Genomic DNA, 19,779 nt, shown 5'->3' on the forward strand with positions numbered 1-19,779 from the left:
CAGAAAAAAGACTATGATAGTATGAGAATTAATCACTAGAGCCATTTTTTACCAAAAATATTTCTTCAAAGATTAAATAATTTATAAATTAAATATTGCTCTCTTAAATATTTTAAAAAATATATTTGTGTAATTCTGATGTTGATACTAAATTTTTATTCTTCTTTATTTTTGGCATTTAAGAGATGGCGCTGAAGATCAATTCTTACTTTATTTCTATCCTTTTTCTAGTGTTTTTTTCCTTGTCTATATATTTTCATCTACACTACTCTAGAGATGGCGCTAAAGATCGATTCTTATTCTGTCTCTATCCTTTTTATACTGCTTGTTCTCCTTGTCTATGTAGTTTCATCTGCGGCACTCTAGAGATGGCGCTGATTCAATAATTTGTAAGCTATATCCATCCTTGTCTAACTATTTGCTTTCTTTGTTTATTTACTTGCTTTCAATATGTGATCACAGACGAAATATGGAATATTAATTCAATATTTTCATTATTTTTCTTTCAAAATTATAATGTATTTTAATATTTAATATAAAAAAAATATTATAATCTTGATTTTACAATATGTGTTTTGATGCAATCAAAATAAAACAATAAAAAAATTTATACAAACAAAAATTTGACTATCAACAAGGAAAAAAAAGAGTTCAACAAATTTTGAAACATTTCGTCCAATAATATATAAAAATATAACTAATTACTATATTTATACATTGAACTCGTTAATATATTATAATTTAACAAAAAAAAACTCCCATTAATTTTATCAACTTTAATATTTGAATTAAATGTGATTTTTATATGATCAATATCAAATCATGAGTCAAAATTTTATAAAACAATAAATCCGTATTCTGTATCTCGACTATGTATACACAATATGTATAATCGTAATACAAAAGTACCATGAATCGGTGTATTACTGTTTGTCACTAACAAACCCATTCTTCGTTAATCAACTCAACATCTCTGTTATACCGACAATTCCAAGGAATTCAAGAAAGGTAAGTAAAACCGTATTGATCGCGGGATACGCATGCGTATGCATTAATAGGATCACATGGAGAGGCAATGCAAGTCGAATAAGCTAGTCAGTGCAAGCAACTACGTTCTACGTTTCGTATATACGTCTCTAAAGTTAAGTAGTTGCGGTTCAGAGAATTGTTCGTGATCAGACACGTGTTTTCAAGTGATCGTAAGGAGAATCAGATTGGATCAGGAAATTTAATCCGCCCACTTCTTCGAACGGTACATATTTTATTTATTAACATCTATTCATTTGAATACTGGATACTTCTCATTTTAATACAAATGAAAAACATTCTTCGAAGATCGTGTATGAAATATCAAACTACGAACCTAGAAATCTACGTTTCTTTTTTAAAATAATTCATGCGAAAATTGCAAAATTCTCGATTTCATTTTTGTATTTTGTGCACCGATCAATTTTTTGTTTTTTTTTCGTTTCTTATCTACGCTTTTGATAATTCTTCATTGGAATTAAAAAAACAATCATGTTGTTTTTAATTCGTTCTAAATGAATAATTTGTCGTGTATAGAATATTAATCGGTAATTTAAATAATATAAAGAATATAAAGAAGTATAAAACGATATGACGAAACTAGTGAACATATTTTTTAAAATTGTAAATTGAGCAATGGCCCGTATGGTGCGGAATAACACGGTATAGATAAAGCTGCATTGCAGTGATGTTCCACTAGACTGTATTTGTCTCGATGTGCTTTTATGCATTCGTGAAATTGTACGATTATTTGTCCTTGATACAATTACGTTTCATGTAACAGTATAAAGTGAATAGACTACGATTTGTTCATAATATATATAATAATTTTTGATCTATCATTCTATAAATGCGATCATTTTTTTAAAGCGATTTAAAATATTCAAAATCTTGTTTTAATTTTAATTACTTCGTTATTTTATTTTAAATAAATATTAAATATTTTTAACTTGCATTTTAGGAATTGATTTAAAATAACTTTTACATATAAATAATTTTGTATAATTGAATTTTATTTATAATATTTTCTTTTATAATTATTTATTTTATAATACTATCGTATAAATAAAACATTGCATAATATCGATTTAAGCATTCATCGGATTGCAACGTATGTATTCTAATAGCCTTGGCATGCTTGTTGCTCGATGTTACAACCACCGTTCGATTTCCACCTCCGCAATTCCTGATATCAGTTTAATTTCAAATTCTTGCGGCTTTATCGAATTTTCGATAGAAATATTGACACGATCGATGATCTACTTTCGGATCCTAAAAAAGCCCTTCCCTCTATTTTCCCTCTCGTAATATCATGATTTTCAAACAAACTTCACTTGAGTGGTCTGTGAGAGAAAGGTATAGCCGACGATAGTATAAAAAAAAAAGAACAACGTTTAAAAATTATATATATATTATCCTCATTGAAGTATTAATATAGCAATGTATAAAAAAAAATTATTATGTTACAAAATTATTCAAAATTTAAATGATGTATGTTAAAATATGAATATTTTAAATATATTTAAATTTTTGTAATATATATTCAATTTAAATCGATTTCCTAAATTTTCATTTTATGAATTTTTACATTTATTTTGAGTTTTCTTTTATTTCTCATATTATAAAGAATATATCTTTTTGTTTTATATCTACATTTATCTACATTTCTATATATATTATTCTTTTCCAAATATTAAAAAAAGAAATGAGAAGAGGCACATATCAAAAATATTATAAATTTTCAGAAGAATAAATTTTAGGAAAATTTAGGAAACTTTCACGAAAAATATAAAAATCTAAATTATGATTACTTTAAATAATACAAAAAAAAACTCACGAAACATTTTTTATTCTAAATTTAACAAATGAATCTTTAAATAAAGAAATATTGAATTACACAATCTATTACTATGTTAGGTAATCTAATCAGTTTCCGCATGCGGTTTTGTTCGAAATGATTTATTTTAAAGGACATCCGTGATTATTTCAAAACCGGTAAAAATTTCATTCATACGATTGTATTATGATTGTATGCTTAATGAATGCGTGATAAGAAGCTTAAAATAACAAACGATTGCACAGTTTGTAATTCTATAGGCGTAAATATTAAAGATTAAGTCATATCACGCATAAACATTAAAGAGGAAAAAGTTTACTTTGAAACAAAGTTTAAGTTCATAATTATCATGTGTAACTTTTAATATCTCACCTGTCTATAAACAATTTCTTTTTTATATAAAAACAATATCTCGTTTTTAGCAGCATTTAATCATCTAAAAATCATTAATTTTATAAAATGAAAATTAAAACGATATTATGGATGAAAACATAAAAAATTAAAAAATAAAATTTATATAATTTCATTAAAAAAATTATAAATCAGTTAATATGAGTTTCATATTTTTTATTTTTAAAATCGCTGCTTTTTATAAAATTAATATTGATAACTCTTGTTTAAATGAAAATGTGATTATAATATATAACTATTTATCTTCATCGCATTATTTTAATTAGAACGATCTATACATAGAATATTTAACTATATGTACATTATAGATCGATATAAGGTTCTAATTTTAAAATCATTCATATATTCCAGATGAAATATTATAATTAACTGAATATATGAGATTAGTTTGAAATAAATAATTTATATGTGCACACGATTTCTTAATTAAATATTGCAAAATATTTTAATCTACAACTATTTGAATCAACATTGATCTTTGTAATTCGATTTAGGGAATTATTTTAGAAACGTGTTTCTTATTACTATTTTCAAAAAGAAATTATATCTATATATAAATCGTTATTTTTATTATGTGTATTAATAGTGAGATACTTACTACCAATTAGAAGTCCAATTATATTAATATCAGAATGAAACACAATTTTACTTAACACAAATTAGAAAAACACCGCGTTACTTACTAACGATGAATAAGAAACGAACAAATATTTTCTTTATTTATAGGTTATTATTGGCAATTATTTATTCCACATTCTATGTAAATACATATTATAATAAATTGGAATTCCACGTTTGACAGTAATTTATTATATGGAATTCAAATATATATTTCAAAATTATATATATATTTATATATATATATATATTCGGGGAAATTCCAGTTATCCTTTTACACGTGTAATATTATAAAATAATTAATAACACAATATATACTTATTAATAATTTATCTTCTAATATCTTATTTAAATTTATGTTTTTTTATTCCATATTTGACAGTAATTTATTATATGAGTTTCAAATACATTTATCATTGCCCACATAAATTTAATTTAACATAAAATTTGTATTAAAAAAATTTTATTATTACTTTTTTTTCTACGTAAAAATAGATAAACTTGTTTATTATTTTAACACTAATTGATAAAATATTGTTTACTATGTAAATATATTAATATATTTTTGTATTGTTTGTATACAAATAATGTTGTTTATTTTGTTAAAGGAAAATATTAATATATAAATAATGTTAATATATTATTTATTAATATTTTCATACTACAATATACTTTTTTCGAAATATCAGTATAATATGCATTTTTTATGGAATATATTTCAATTATGAAATGAAAATATTGTAATGATCCATTGTTTAATTGAAATATGCATATCTATTGTACACATGTTGCGTCAATTAATGATATTCAAGAAATAAATTGTTTTCAATCATTAATATCGAAATATGTGTAAACAATGAATAATTATTATACTATATTTAAAAGAAAAAAAATGATAAGAAAAATAAAAATAAATTTTAAAAATTTTGACTTTAATATCAAAATAAATTTAAGAATTATTAATATTCTTCAAATGCTTTTTTCTTTTTTATTTTACTATTTTTTTTTTAAATAATCCTTATTTTTTTTCTATCGTGAAATTTATAATATTTATTTGAAAATCTTCAACATATACAATAATATCTCCAGTTATATACATATAACCATACAACATTTTAATTTTAATTCGCCTCAAAAATTTCATTTTCATATAAAAATCATCTTCCTATTTTGACAGATTTTCCCTGCGGACATTTATCGTTTTGCGTACAATGCCTCGATATTAATCCATCATATATAGTCACACATACACTTGTTGACCTACATTTCCGATGCACCTTTTATTACTTGTCTACAATTATCTTCTCGCAACCAAACAATACTCATTAGGGAACAAAAGATAGATAATATAATATGTATTTAAATAATTGGAATAACATTATATAAGGTTGTAACGAATAGACATCTTGTTATAACAAATTTATTTATGCAATAAAATAACTCCATATTACAAATAACTACAATAAAATGATTTGAAAAATTGATGAACTTTGTTAAATTTTTTTAATGTTTAAATTTGAATGAAATTTGCTAAAAAAATTTAAAAAGAAATTTTCATATTATTATATTGAATATTTATATTCACTATATAGTTGATTAATATATATAATGACTTTTATCATTTATCATGTTAATTTCTTTTTTTTTATATTTTATTCATAATTAATATATGTTTTATCATTCTGATGATTTTGTCTTGATATTCTTGTACATTTTTCTACACTCAAAACTTAACATATAAATCGTGAATAAACATAATCTAGTAGAAGAAATGAAGAATTTTCATAAAATTAAAATGAATAATTATCAATTTGTTATGTCTGGTGCAGAAGATGGTGGATGTAACGACAGCTCCATCCACCGGTGGAGTATCTCTAATTGGACGCACCAGAGGTGCACTTAGATCCGTCAAGTCTGCGTTAGGAGGAAGTGGAGAATATCTCCAGGGTTTGGGTAGTAGAATAGGATCTGTTCTGAGTAGCAGTTTAGAAGAAAGTGAATTGACCACGACGCCGTCAACATCACCCTCTTCGCCACAAGCATCACCTCAGACCAAACCGGAAGAAGAACAATTGGCTAGAAGGAAATTAAGGCTTCCCAAGTAAGTTTCTATCTACGATTCCAAAGATATAAAGTGTGTTAAAAATGAAATAAATAATTAGGTATTGTCCAGACCGACCAAAATCACATTATCATCGAACATACCTCTTAAAATTCTATTCTCTTTTGTTTAACATTTTTTTTCGATAAAACTTTGTTTCCAATATTTTTAATTTTTCAATATAAATATAGAGTATGCTATTTCATTTTAATGAATTCGTGGGTGGATATTTTCGACTTTTTATATCGAGAACATCCACATCAACAGGAAAGTTGCTTTTGCGTGGGTAGTGTTAAATAAAATTGAAAATTGCATTTTGATTGAATATCCTTCTAAATGTTATTATCTACACATATTTATGACGGCTATTCGTTAAGTTCAAAAAATTTAATATTAATAATATTTGAAATAATTTATGAGACAATTTCTAATTTTGCTGACCGAATAATACAAGATATTTCCTAGTTTTCCATAATCTATAAGTGAAAAATGGTGGATTAAATATTTGTCTATAACATTGAATCGAAATATTTACACGTAATATTTTATATAATATTTTTCCCCCATTTTCATTCGTAGATTACTTTCCGATTCGTAATTTGATCTCAAAAATAGAAAACGTCTAATATAAATATGAAACTTACTTTCCATAAAAATCCTTAAATTATTTTCAATATTCTCAAAGATATTTTCTAAAAGTTTATTTTCTCCGCGTTATATGCATAGATTTGGAGCAGGTTTATCGTATGAAGATTACGAAGCGATAGCAAGGCATAAACTAGAGCGCCAAGGTAGCACCAATACCTCAAGGTGCATGAGAAAATATCCTCCAGGTATGACCTACGAGGAAATAGCTTCGTCGAGATCGGCTGGAATTAAAAGACAAGAAAGTAAAATCGAGGAAGATGACAGCCCCGATAGGGACAGTCAAGAAAGCATAGAACCTCTTCAAGAAAAAGATCTTAAGGCCACAGGACCTGATCCTTTTGATAAATTGAATTACAGAACAGGTGAGCAATCACGAAATTATTTTTATTGAATATTACCAAAAAAAATAGAACGTTCATTCATGAATAATAATTTTTATAAATATCAACGTATATTAAATTAATGTTAAAATTAAAATCAATATTGAAATTATTTTCTTCTAAGAATATCTATAATTTTTATATCTTTTTAATGTCTAAAATGATACATCTCTTCTAATAATGTATGGTTATTTCTTTAATATCAACGTAACATTAAAATTTTTTTTTTGATGTATGTATTTCTATTGTTTTTAATATTTAGATATTTTTATGAATGTGATGATATGATAAAATCGATTTTAAAATCCTTTTCTTTTAAAAATGCATTTCTGATTCCTTCTTAGCCTCTGAATTCGACTTATTTGCATTTTGGCTACTTTTATAATCCCACAATTTGATATGAAACAAAATCTCTTTCCATAAATTTATTTGCTTTAATCATTATTTCTTCTTAGCATGAAATTATTATAAATTTATTATTTTTTTGTGAGAATGTTCTTACATAATATATTTTTATTTTTCTTTGTCATGAAGCAAGGGCCCCGACCCGCTATCAGACGGTCGTTTTTCGTTTAGGTAAATGAACGTTGATGTGAATGTATGTGAATCACTCACCACAGGTCTCGTTCGTTTCACATAATCTTTCCTTTCATTTCGTTGTTTGTATTGTATCGACAACGAAAGTTTCATTGAAAATTTCATATATCTATATCTGTTTCGTTCTGTGACATGAACAAAAAAATAAAATGTATATCAAAAATGAAGAAACACGGAATACAAAAGAAAATAAAATATGTATATAGGAAGTGAATGGAATTGTCACTGCTGGAACTTCTTTGTCGGTATAAAGACAATATGTAAATAAATCCTTAGTTCCTGAAATTTGTGTTTCTTGATGGAAAATGTATCTTGATACGCTTTCATATTTAATTTATCTGCATATAAATATTTGATGTCGTAATACGAAATCTTAGATAGATCCTTTAAAAGTTACATGCTTTCTACCTAGTAGGCTAGAAAAATATCACAATGTAGACAATATTATATCACAATATATAATATTACGATATAAATAAACTTAGTTTCCATATCGTCGAATGAAAATGAGAATAATTTCTTAATCTTCTCTAAGAAAATCTATATAATATAGTATCTTTTATGATTTACTTCAAAATAAATTGATTATTAGAAAAAAAAATTCTTCTTAATTCACATTTTTCTTACAAGATTAAAATAATAATGATACGAAACATTTAGTCAATTGTCAACAATTGTCAACATATTTTATAAGACACGTATTTTTTTTTATACAATTGAAATATCTTTTATCCATCTTCTCTTTCTCTCGTTTCAAAATTAATTTTCTTTTCATTTTTGAAGATATCATGTATTAGTTATCCTTCTTAAAAGAAATTGAGCTTGTCAATTTAGTTTTAATCCTTATAGAACACTTATTTACAATTTTTAGTCTCATTGTATCACTCCTATATTTGTGTGACTCGTGTTTCAAGCATTAGATTAGACATGTGTATACTCGAAGGTGTTGAAGCAATACAATAACGTTGCACACGCACCAATCTCAAGTATTAATTAGGGGAACTGTAGATATGTTTCTCAATCAAATTAGACGAATGTTTCCTGTAGAATGTTATTTCAGAGATGCCTAGCAGCGATTCGACGAGCGATCAGGATGGATATGGGCCTAGCACAAGTTTAGATTCGAACATGGATGGTCGTAAATTATGGCATAGATCAGGTAAAATTAATTGATATACATGTTCGTTTATAATTACTTATAAAGTAATAATATTGATATACATAACACGTTATTAGTTGTAACCATTGTTATTTTTATAATTCAGATTCATCAGGATCCGTTCAATCTTGGGCTTCCAGTTTATCAGCAGATAGTCAATCCGAAGAAGCTGCTGCAGATTTTATGAAGTCCTTTGTACCTCTTTTATTCGATGCTCCGAATACTATTGATCAGGAACAGAAAGCAAACTTTGGTCAAATGGTTCTTGTATGTGTTAAAATTGGTCGTTACATTCTTTGAATGCAAATGATTCGAATTTTTTAATTTAAGTTATTATTTAATTAATTAAATGATTAGTTAAAAAAACGAACTTTTATTTGCTTCTTCTTTTAGGTATAGTTTTTAAAGTAAAAGTTGTTCTTATGTTATCATTTTTCATTTCATCGATACATTGAAATTTTTGCATTAACAGATTATTCATGTTGAACTTATTCGTGCCATTTTATTAAATAAATTTTTCTATTTTTTTTTCTATCTTTATTCATATTTGTTCATAATAAACTTTATCATCCAAATTATATTATTTATTAAATTCCGTATGCAGTCATTTCTTAAAAAAGAAATAATTTTCTATTTTTCGCAGACAGAATCCGGTAGAATATGGTTCTCCAGAGTGGTGAATACGAGGAGAGCACGCCCTTGTGTAACAGAAGCATCCTTCTATTCTTTAGCGCAACACTTCGCTGTCGCGCTTTTTGAATGTCACGAAGCAGATGATTTTGCTCCTGCCAAAAGTCTCATGAATATGTGTTTCACTTTTTACCACGAAGGTAATGAAAAATTTATCTCTCATGTAACTTTATGTTTATATACGTGCTTTATAAATTTTCTATATTATAAAGACGTTATTAAAATAATCATTAATGTAATAATAATTATGTAATTATATAAATTTTTCTTTCATTCGTAACTGCATTTATCGGATTCATTTAGTCGAAGTACCAGGATTAGAGCCATATAGAGAATATTTATACACACATTTACGAATACAACCGATATGGACATCAATGAGATTTTGGACAGCAGCTTTTTTTGATGCTGTACAATGCGAAAGAGCTTCAAGACCAGTTCCTCCGAGGCCTAAATCTTTGGATCAAGAAGCCAGTGCTGCTGAGGATCGAAGGTTTCAAGCCAATATCGTTTTTGGACAATTAGGGTAATGAAATGTGACAGAATCAACAAACTCTTGATATGAATTATTTAATATTAGAAATACTTGCAATTTTTAGAACTTTCACATGTAACATGCACGCGTTTGGCCTATCACGTACTCTATGCCTAGAATTTCTTAGGAAACAATGTGTAATTGCAAATCTAACGAAAGGTAAAGTAATTTTTGAAAAAATAACGTAAGAAAGTCCTTTGTGAATTTCTTTAAATTCTAATATTTCAAAAACATGTAATATCTATAACAATAACGTAAAAATGTTTTTTTTTTATTAATTATTCTTTTATTTTTCAAACTTCGTTTTTAAAATTAATATTTTTGTCATCGAAATTATCACAATATTTTCTATACTATTTTCTATACAAAAATTTTACGTTTATTAATAGCGGAATTATAATTCAGAAATTATTTTGGCGACAAAATAAATAAATTTAAATTTTAAAAAAACGAAATGATTTGAATTTCAAACATATTTACTATTGTTACGATGATATTAAAGAATTTATAGCATAAATTTTTTTTTAATGTTTTAGATCAAGAAAAAATGTTACGCGATAACATAGAGAGAATGTATGACGAAACAGAACCTTGGCGGTAGTTTCGCTTACCATAAATTCAACGATTTATGGAAACACGTTGTTAAAAAGGTTTTTAACAAATTTACCGAATTAAAATTCGTAAAATTGTTGCGAATTTGTCAATTAAAATATCAATGGAAGTATGAAGAGAGAAAGAGTCAATTTTATTAAGCAACAAACATTGAAATAAACATGGTTGTGACTCCATTTGGTGCAATTAAGTTAAACAATATAAATTGAGGAATAATGAATTTAAGATCTTTAAAACTGTTCCTATCTTTGATTAAACAAGATCATGCAAATCGAATTCTATGAAAATGAAAATCACTATCAAATTATGCCAAAACGTTAAATTATAATATATTTCTTGTAATTCAAGTAATTTACTTTCATTAATTAAAATTCTATTCGTAATTATATTTATTAAAATTAAATTTACGAATTTCTCAATATAAATAATTCGGATAATACATAGAGATTTTATAAATTCGAGAATTAATACTATTACCAAATTCTACATTAATATCGAAATGAAAAAAGTTGTTGAATCTGTTTAGTTTATTTGAGAAAATTCTATGTCGAAATCGAATTTAAATTATAAGGATAAACGGACAATAAATTGCGTAAAACAACTTCATGTGATATTGGCAATCGGTTTTCAGCGGTAATTGAAGCCAATATTTAATATATATTTCTGTACAAAATGAAAATAAATTTTCTGAACGTTAAAAATGACTATTGAGCGCGTGGTATTAAAGAAGAGAATATTTCTTCTTCTATAATGATAAAGTTTCGTAAAAAAAAATGAACGTAATATTTTTTTTGTTTCTTTTATAAATCCAAATAATGTTTTTATCGGTTACAATATGATGCTTGACTATAGTTTGCATAGTATTTATAGATCAGACTTTTAGCATGATGGTTATAATATTGGGTTTCGATGAAAAATTTACATCTTTTTGTAATTCACTAATTCTGTGTAGAATATTAATCTTACGATTAATAATGAAATAAGTTAAAATATTAAATTATTTTCTGTAAAGTTATTTGCAAATTAAAAGTATTTCACAGAAATGCAAATGCTATCCTATAATTTCTTTTGAAAATAAGATAATTGAAATTTTGCTTAATGATGTAAATGTCTTTGTACTTAAAAGACATTCAATATAAGTATCGCTCGTTGATTATTTTATACATTTGCCCGCACTTGCAGCAAACTTGTTAATGTGAAAGAACAATGACTAATAAATTTCATTGACAATGGAATGAATTTTCATTTATTAAGTCACAAAAGACATTCACATTAATAATAATAATAAATAATAAATAAAATTGAAATGAAAATTAATAATACTAACAAAAATTAAATAACTATGAGTTATAACATTTTACTGAATTATAATATTCAATATTAATTATTTCATATAAAAGAAGAATAATCCAAATCCCTATCAATATAATATTAATTTGTATAGCGACAGACATAATTCTCATACGAAAAGAAATATATAAATTATTATATAAGATTCTATATATGGATATGGATTAGTAAATATTAAATAATATTTGATAAATATTATTAAAAAATTTAATATTTATCATTTATCAATGCTGATAAAAACAACACATAAAAAAGACAAATGTACCATAAATAAAATTTTGATTGCTGTAATCAAATTATTTGATATCATAAACGAGAAAAATATAAAACGGATTAAACCTTAAGAGAACCTATAAAATCTATAGAAGAAATCTAATCCAAGAATTCTAATAAATAAGAACTCGATTCACAAAAAATAAGAAGTTTAAAACAGTGATAAAGTAATGATAATAACAAAAAGATTTTTTTATGTTAGAATATAAATAATCACAACACATAAGCAAAATATATAAAAAATTAAAAATAGGAATAGCGAACGCAGCCAATTAGCTCATATTATTTACTATAAAATTTATACTTGTATACAAAATAAGATACAAAAATAAATTATGTAGTAAATAATAATGATTTCCAGGTCTCACCAACTTGGAGGTTGCTGCGAATTGGAGACCCACCCTATCCGCACGGTCCCATCCACCCTCCATTATGCAAAAATTTATTAAAATCAATGATAAATATTCCTTTTGATGTAAATTTGCAAAACGTTCAATCTACGAACATTGTACAAAACAAACAGCAAAAGGAATCTCAAGGAAAACCGAGAAGCTAAATCTGAAAGTAAAAATTGAATTAAGCCTTAATTCTATGCAACAAATCTACATGAAATTTGAAAAATGAAAAACAATACACTACTTCATATATATATATATATCAATATATATATATATATATATATATATCAATATTTTATATTATTATGAGTATAAATATATAAAATATTAATATATATTACAAAGTTTGAAAACAAAAAAAAAATGAAATGCATTTCACAGAGAATTTTACTTATTCTATTAACCATCATCATTTTTAATATCAATCACCATTACCAAGCATTACCAAGCATTATTAAGCATACAATTGCAAATATATTCTATTTTCTACAGCAACAATTCTACAGCAATCTACTTCCTATTTTTTTTAAATTTTTCAATATAAAAATTTCAATACATCAACTTAGAAATATCCAAATCGTAAACGTGATTTAATACAATCCTTAAGGAAACTTAATCTATAATCTTCAAGATCAAATTTTATAATTTTATAAAATAAAATTTGTTTCCAATTCATATCAGACTCACACCCTGTCACACCATCCCTACCTACATAGAATTTAATATTACAAAATTCAATTATACCTTTCCAATTCATTATAGATTCACACCCTATCACACCATCCCTACCTATCCACAGAATTTAATAAAATATAATACTTATACCTTCCTAATTCATTACAGACTCACACCTTATCACACTATCCTTATCAACACAGAATCTAAATGGATTTCTCTTTATTCTAAAGGAACTACCTAACAGTATGAAAATCTATCTAAAAGATTTGTTTAGGGGCCCCTTCTACTTAAAAATAAACATAACCGAAAAAGAGAAAGAAACATTATATAAAATATGATGAGTGATGATTGATTGATTTTATCAGTAGGTCCTGAAACAAATAAAATTCTAAATAATTAGTAAAATAACATATAAATATTTATTAATCGATGATACAAAATTTTCTTGAAATAGAATTGATATATCTGAAACAAAATAAAATAAAGAATTAGCATAAGTATAAAAAATATTTCAAAATATTGTAATTTCTTAAAAATTAAAAATAAAATAATGGTATGAAAAATGATAAATATAATGAACATTCACCATTATTCAAGAAATTTCATAAAAATAATTTTAATTCATATTTTAATGATTAAGTCTTCATCAAAGAGAAAAACAAATATTGCAAATATTAGCAATATTTTCTGCAGCAAACGCAGAAAATATAATGTGATAAGGGATGCTGAAAAAGAAAAGAATGTAGTAGCCAGAAGGACTACTAAAATAAAAATATCTTCCACTCGATATGAATCGAACAACAAACCGCGAGTGGAATATTCATTTTGTATCGCAACACTAAAACAATAAAATAATATATTTTTTTATAAAATAAGAAATTTTTAAATCAACGCGATGAGTGCTTTCTTATACTTGCAATATTAAATAATTTATATTTATTAAAAAAAAATATATATAAAAAAAGACATGGAAAATTCCCGAAAACAATCAATTATTTACGCAACGTTACTCTACGCACTCAAATTTAAACAACGCAACACTAATAAAGAATGATTAAAAAAATCCAATGATTTCCTTAGTGACTGCCATTGTACAATCACCCTTGTAGCTTATTTAGCCACTTAAGGTGATTCAGGAACAGGAACGTTGAGTTCTTCCACAATTCCAGTGAAAGAAATTTGGGCATTCAATATTCGCAACACTACTTGAACAAACGCGATTATTTATCAACGCAACGCTATATTTTAAAACAAACTCAATCGAAATCGTTAATTTTATTTATTAAAAAGCTATTACTGATTAGAAATGAAGGATCACAAAGATATAAATTATACTTTATACATAAAAACAATTTATAACAAAATCGCGATATCTTATAATTTACTAATGCAAACGCGATTCTCATTTTGACGCAACACTAATGCAAACGCGATTCTCATCTTAACGCAACACTAATGCAAACGCGATTCTCATTTTAACGCAACACTAATGCAAACGCGATTCTCATTTTAACGCAACATATGTAATAAAGGAGTCTAATTCAACCCGTTATTAATCAATCGCAACACTAATAAAAACGCGATGCCCATGATGACTGGATCTTAATGATGGGCCGGCATGCAAACGGCCAGACGATACAACAACAATTACTACATATTACTAAAACGAGCACAGTGACAAAATAGTAACAATGACTTCCCATTCTTTGGACTCAGAAACAAGAACCAAAAAATGAGAAGCCATTCGTTGCAGCCCTCTTCGTGACAGTTTGTCGGGCCTCTTCGGTCTTCCTCCTTCGGGCGCAATGCCCGCTGAAACTTAAATCTAGGCTCGAGATTCGCTAATCGTAAGTCAAAGAAAAAAAAGAAAAAAAAGTCTAAATCGCGGAAACTAAGTGCACATGAACGATTAACGATCGTAATGATCGTCCATCGTACGCGTGCAGAATCTCGAGCTCAACGTTCGTTTCGAAATATTTCGCGACCACGACCGCGGAAATTCGAAAATCGATGAGCAAAGCCAAAAACGAGTGGCATGCTCCACTCGTTTCAACCGGCTTCACTCTCGATTCTTCAAATTTTATTCCCTGAAACAGATTGTCACGCGAAAAGCGCGCCTACCCGATCAGAGACTGTGACAACCTGCCCGGCCCTACCTACTTACAATTAACATACACACCAGAAAGTATACTACCTATCCTACCTATCCCTATATTTAAAAAATAGCAAAACAGGCACACCAACACACTCATTCAACGATTCTCACGCATAATACTCGGGCGCAAAATCCTACACTAGGGAAAACGTCCCGGGACGCCTCCGACACCCGAGCTTGGCATACAACTTGCACACTCTAACTTTACGTACCATTTTCCTGAAATCGATTGACGATGACTAGCGATCATTGCGTGAAATGTCATGAAAATATGCGTATATTTCAATTTTAATTATTAATATTTGTTAACAAAAGAATATGCCTTTTACGGTCATCAAATTTGTTATATTTGAAAATAAAGAAATCTAATATCGTTGATGACAAGTTATTGTAACGAGATTAATCATAAATATGTTAAATATTTCGAGTTATATAGAATAACATATTAAACGACGCAATTCCACAGCCTAACCACACACACAAAATGCGGAAAATACGTCGTGCACGATACACTAACGCATCGTCAATCGCTAAAAAATTTTTATTAGCTTATGAACTAAAATCATCATGCCCTTCGCCTCTCTCTCACCCAAGTAACACCTGGGCACGTGAGTGAGATCCTGGCAAAGAACACGGAAAGGGTTAAACCTGAAAATCCTGAGCTAAAAAAAATTATTAGTATATCTTCTAACGGACTAATGTTTTCTCATTTTAGATTCGCTCATTTTATTTCAAATTTTAATAAATTCTCTTTGTAAATTTTATGAATTCTTATTAATTTTATAAAGCAAAAATATTGAAATAATAAAGAAGAAATTTATTTTTGATATATTATTGAATTTATTATATTAAATTTACGTATGACAATTAAGAAATAATAGAAAATAATTGACTCTAAAAAGAATTTGAATGAAAATAACCTCAGGTGATCTCTTTATCAAAACATGGTTTCGAAAACATAAATCTAGTACAAAAAATTCTTGTTTAGATTCAGAAATCTACCTGTCGCGAAGTATCTTCTTGCACATAATATTTCACATACATTCTTTTACGGAGAAAATAAATATTTTTACATTTAGAATCATACTTAAATTTATAACAAAAATCATTATAATTAAATATTACGATGAAATCGAAAATAAAATCATAAATATAAATTGTTTATTATCATATCGATAACCATATCATAACGTTAATATGCACTATCAATTGTATTGTACAATAATTGATATTTTTATTGTAACGAAGTCGGGGGATATCCGTCTTCTTCACAATTTTAAATTCATTTCATTATTTCTCACGTATTTGAATCTTAATTTTTATTCATTAAAATAATATTTGTAATATATTCATTTATTTTACAAATAATCATAGAGAAAATATTTTCAATCATAGATCAATCAACATAATTATTTATATCATTCTATATATCGATAATTACTCTGTTATTTAATATAAAATTAACTATCTTTTCAAAAACGCGATATGCAAGAAGATCTATCCTGATCTAATAAATAAAATACAAGAAAAATGTTACTATTCACGAGTATATAATATGACAAATACCCGTGGTCACTGTGCTCGTGCAAAATTCTACGTATACAACCAGTCATCCGTGTCGATACGGACCTTTCGTCCTACGACATGATTGAATGACCGGAGGAACATAAATGCATGCGACTCACCAATAGATGCGAAGAATCTGCATTGTCGTGGTCCACGATGTCATCCCCAAACAGTCATTACGAGGAAGGGAAAACTGTAACCAAACATGAAACACTACCATTAAAATTCTGTGATTATTTGAAAAAGTTGAAGCGAATAGAAAATATATAAAAACAATTACCTCTTCGCGTGATGGATGATCGCCCTATTCCTCAAGGAACACTGACTCTACCCTGTACCGAAAACGAATATTCAAAAAAATAAAAAAATAAAAATAAAAAACTACTAACGCGTCGATTTCGAATAGAAGCGGCGAACAAACACTGACTCTAGTTTCGCGAATAATTATAGTTAATTTAATTAGAGCTATTGTGCTCTAAATACTAAAAAACTATTACGAAGCAAACACTGAATCTACCGATCGCATTGCGCGCGATCACAAATATTGTTTAAAACTGAAGTCCATGAGAAATGAAGACACTTTGGCATCTTTAACAAAATATAAAATATTACATGTTATTACGAGTGTTTGTGAATACAACATTGATGATACAAAAATATTGAACAAGATAAAAAAAAAATATCTATTAAATTTCAAATTTTAATATAAATAAATAATTACCTCTTCGCGTGATGGATGATCGCCCTATTCCTCAAGGAACACTGACTCTACCCTGTACCGAAAACGAATATTCAAAAAAATAAAAAAATAAAAATAAAAAACTACTAACGCGTCGATTTCGAATAGAAGCGGCGAACAAACACTGACTCTAGTTTCGCGAATAATTGTAGTAAATTAATTAGAGCTACTGTGCTCTAAATACTAAAAAACTATTACGAAGCAAACACTGAATTTACCGATCGCATTGCGCGCGATCACAAAAATTCTCTGGAAATAAAGATATATTATTAATGGGGGGAGGGGGGATCTATGTAAAATTTTTTTCTATCAAATTGTTTCAAAAAAAATTACCGCTTTTATTAAAACTACAAATCGATTATTATCAATTTTTATGAATAAAAGGATTTAAAATATATATATCATTAATGCAAGATTATTAATAATTATGGTGAATGTTCATTACACATATAGGATAAAATATACTTTTACCTAATGATATTATATATATCATATATAACGATCGAATAAATACATAATAAATACGTACAATAGACGAGCGAAAAATCAAGCTTCCCTTTGAAAAAATATAATGGCGTCCATGTTGGAATTTTTCCCGCCTTCCCGACCAATATACAGGTCCGATAATCAAGTAACAATCTGTACAAAAGAAAACGAGATTTTCAAATATACGCATAAAATCTATAAAATTAATCGGTTACAAATAAAAATAAAACAATTATCAAACACAAATTTTATCTTAAAAAGGCACAATGTGAATTAATTAGCACTGTAATCGTCAAATAAACGAATAGACAAAAACGAATAATTTAACTTCAAAGGATTGCCAAGCATAATAATAATGGCGTATTCATTTAATGATAGGAATGATAGTTTGGGAAAAAAATATGTACATACTATGCAACAAACAAATCGCAAGAAAAAGTAAAGTTTCTAATACGAATATGGATACATCATGACGTAACACAATTTCGGTTAACGAATTTTCGCGGGAGAAGGGGAAGGGGGAGGGGAGGGGAGAAGAGATGCGCGCGTCGCCTGTCGAAACCTGTCGAAGCCTGTCGAAGCCTGTCGAAACATGTCCAGTGTGGGAAAAATACGAACACGTAATTTCTTAGAAAAGCTATGTTATGAAAACATCTAATTACCCTCGACCATAACAAAACAGAAAAAAGTACATAAACATTACAAAGAGACGCGAGACGCATTTAGAAACCGAAATATTATCACCGACCTAATATATAGTATATATAATATATAATAACCGAATATATAAATATAAAATTATCTTCGTTTCGTTTGTTTTAATGGATCAAAAAATTATAGAAATACATTCCAAATATGATCTAATTTATTCTAATAAATTTATTTCAAAACATATGAAACATCGAAATTAGTCATAAATCAGTCATAAATCATCGTAATGTATGCATACTACAAGTCATTTTTTCTTTCAAATTATCCCGAAAATCGATGATTTTTTCAAATGGCAATCAAAATCGTAAAACAAATGCGTAGAAAAATGATATCAAAATGAAGCAACAAGTCTATTCGAATCTCGTCTCGATGAAGCACGAACTACCGGTATTCAATGATCGAAATTAGAAAAAAAACTCAATATATCAATTAATTTCGACACTTAAAATAATAAAACCATGATTAAATAAACGAAAATAATAATAATTTATATATTCGGTAGCAGAATTTGATCAAAATTACTTACTGCGCAGTAGAATTTTCCAAGCCGGCAGCGATCACACGTCCTCACTTGTTCACTTTCCACAGAAGACTGACATTGCGCGCCAAAAGTCGCCAAGAAGCTCTCTCATTGGCTGGCGACGAAACTCGATCTTTCGATTATTTCGATTATTTCGATAATCGAAATCGCATGAAAAATTAAAGTATTACACAATATATATTTTTATTATTTTAATAAACAATATTAAAAATATATATTATTAATTTATTTGCATTATAAAATTTATTTTAATTAATTATTTATATTA

General features: G+C 26.8%; 2 protein-coding genes and 1 long non-coding RNA gene across 7 annotated transcripts in view; 1 reads left to right on the forward strand and 2 right to left on the reverse strand.

The window, feature by feature from the left end:
- The window catches only part of LOC107993622 (alpha-glucosidase), a 47,704-nt gene extending 41,979 nt beyond the window's left edge, over positions 1–5,725 (reverse strand). Inside the window, exon 1 of one of the 2 annotated variants that reach the window (XM_017050136.2) lies at positions 3,873–5,725. The gene's annotated coding sequence lies outside the window, so the exon portion shown is untranslated. The remainder of the gene's footprint in view (positions 1–3,872) is intronic. The other variant, XM_062076084.1, reaches the window with a different exon arrangement.
- LOC107993623 (uncharacterized protein KIAA0513) lies at positions 1,022–11,849 on the forward strand. 4 transcript variants are annotated; one of them, XM_017050140.3, is made up of 10 exons: positions 1,032–1,252; positions 5,722–5,993; positions 6,720–7,003; positions 7,556–7,597; positions 8,679–8,777; positions 8,884–9,044; positions 9,421–9,607; positions 9,771–9,993; positions 10,067–10,161; positions 10,539–11,849. In XM_017050140.3, the coding sequence occupies exons 2-10, from the start codon at positions 5,725–5,727 to the stop codon at positions 10,601–10,603; spliced, it is 1,425 nt and encodes a 474-aa protein (XP_016905629.2). In that variant the 5' UTR covers positions 1,032–1,252; positions 5,722–5,724; the 3' UTR covers positions 10,604–11,849. The 4 variants fall into 4 exon arrangements, with proteins under 4 accessions (XP_016905631.2, XP_016905629.2, XP_061932071.1 ...); XM_017050141.3 differs by having other exon boundaries at positions 1,073–1,252; positions 5,725–5,993; XM_017050142.3 differs by lacking the exon at positions 7,556–7,597 and having other exon boundaries at positions 1,022–1,252.
- Positions 11,850–13,687: 1,838 nt separating this feature from the next.
- On the reverse strand, positions 13,688–19,779 carry LOC133666215 (uncharacterized). Its single transcript, XR_009830034.1, has 3 exons — positions 19,497–19,779; positions 18,303–18,412; positions 13,688–13,778 (listed from the first exon to the last, which is right to left on the reverse strand). It is a non-coding gene; the product is annotated as an uncharacterized LOC133666215 (long non-coding RNA).

Source organism: Apis cerana, linkage group LG6 (assembly GCF_029169275.1).
Source record: "Apis cerana isolate GH-2021 linkage group LG6, AcerK_1.0, whole genome shotgun sequence".
NCBI classification, from domain to species: Eukaryota; Metazoa; Arthropoda; class Insecta; order Hymenoptera; family Apidae; genus Apis; species Apis cerana.

Coding starts and splice junctions, on each gene's coding strand:
- LOC107993623 (XM_017050140.3), top strand. CDS start 5,725: ATGGTGGATGTAACGACAGCTCCATCCACCGGTGGAGTATCTCTAATT. Junction 7,004..7,555: donor TAAATTGAATTACAGAACAG/GTGAGCAATCAC, acceptor TTTGTCATGAAG/CAAGGGCCCCGACCCGCTAT. Junction 9,608..9,770: donor TTTCACTTTTTACCACGAAG/GTAATGAAAAAT, acceptor GGATTCATTTAG/TCGAAGTACCAGGATTAGAG.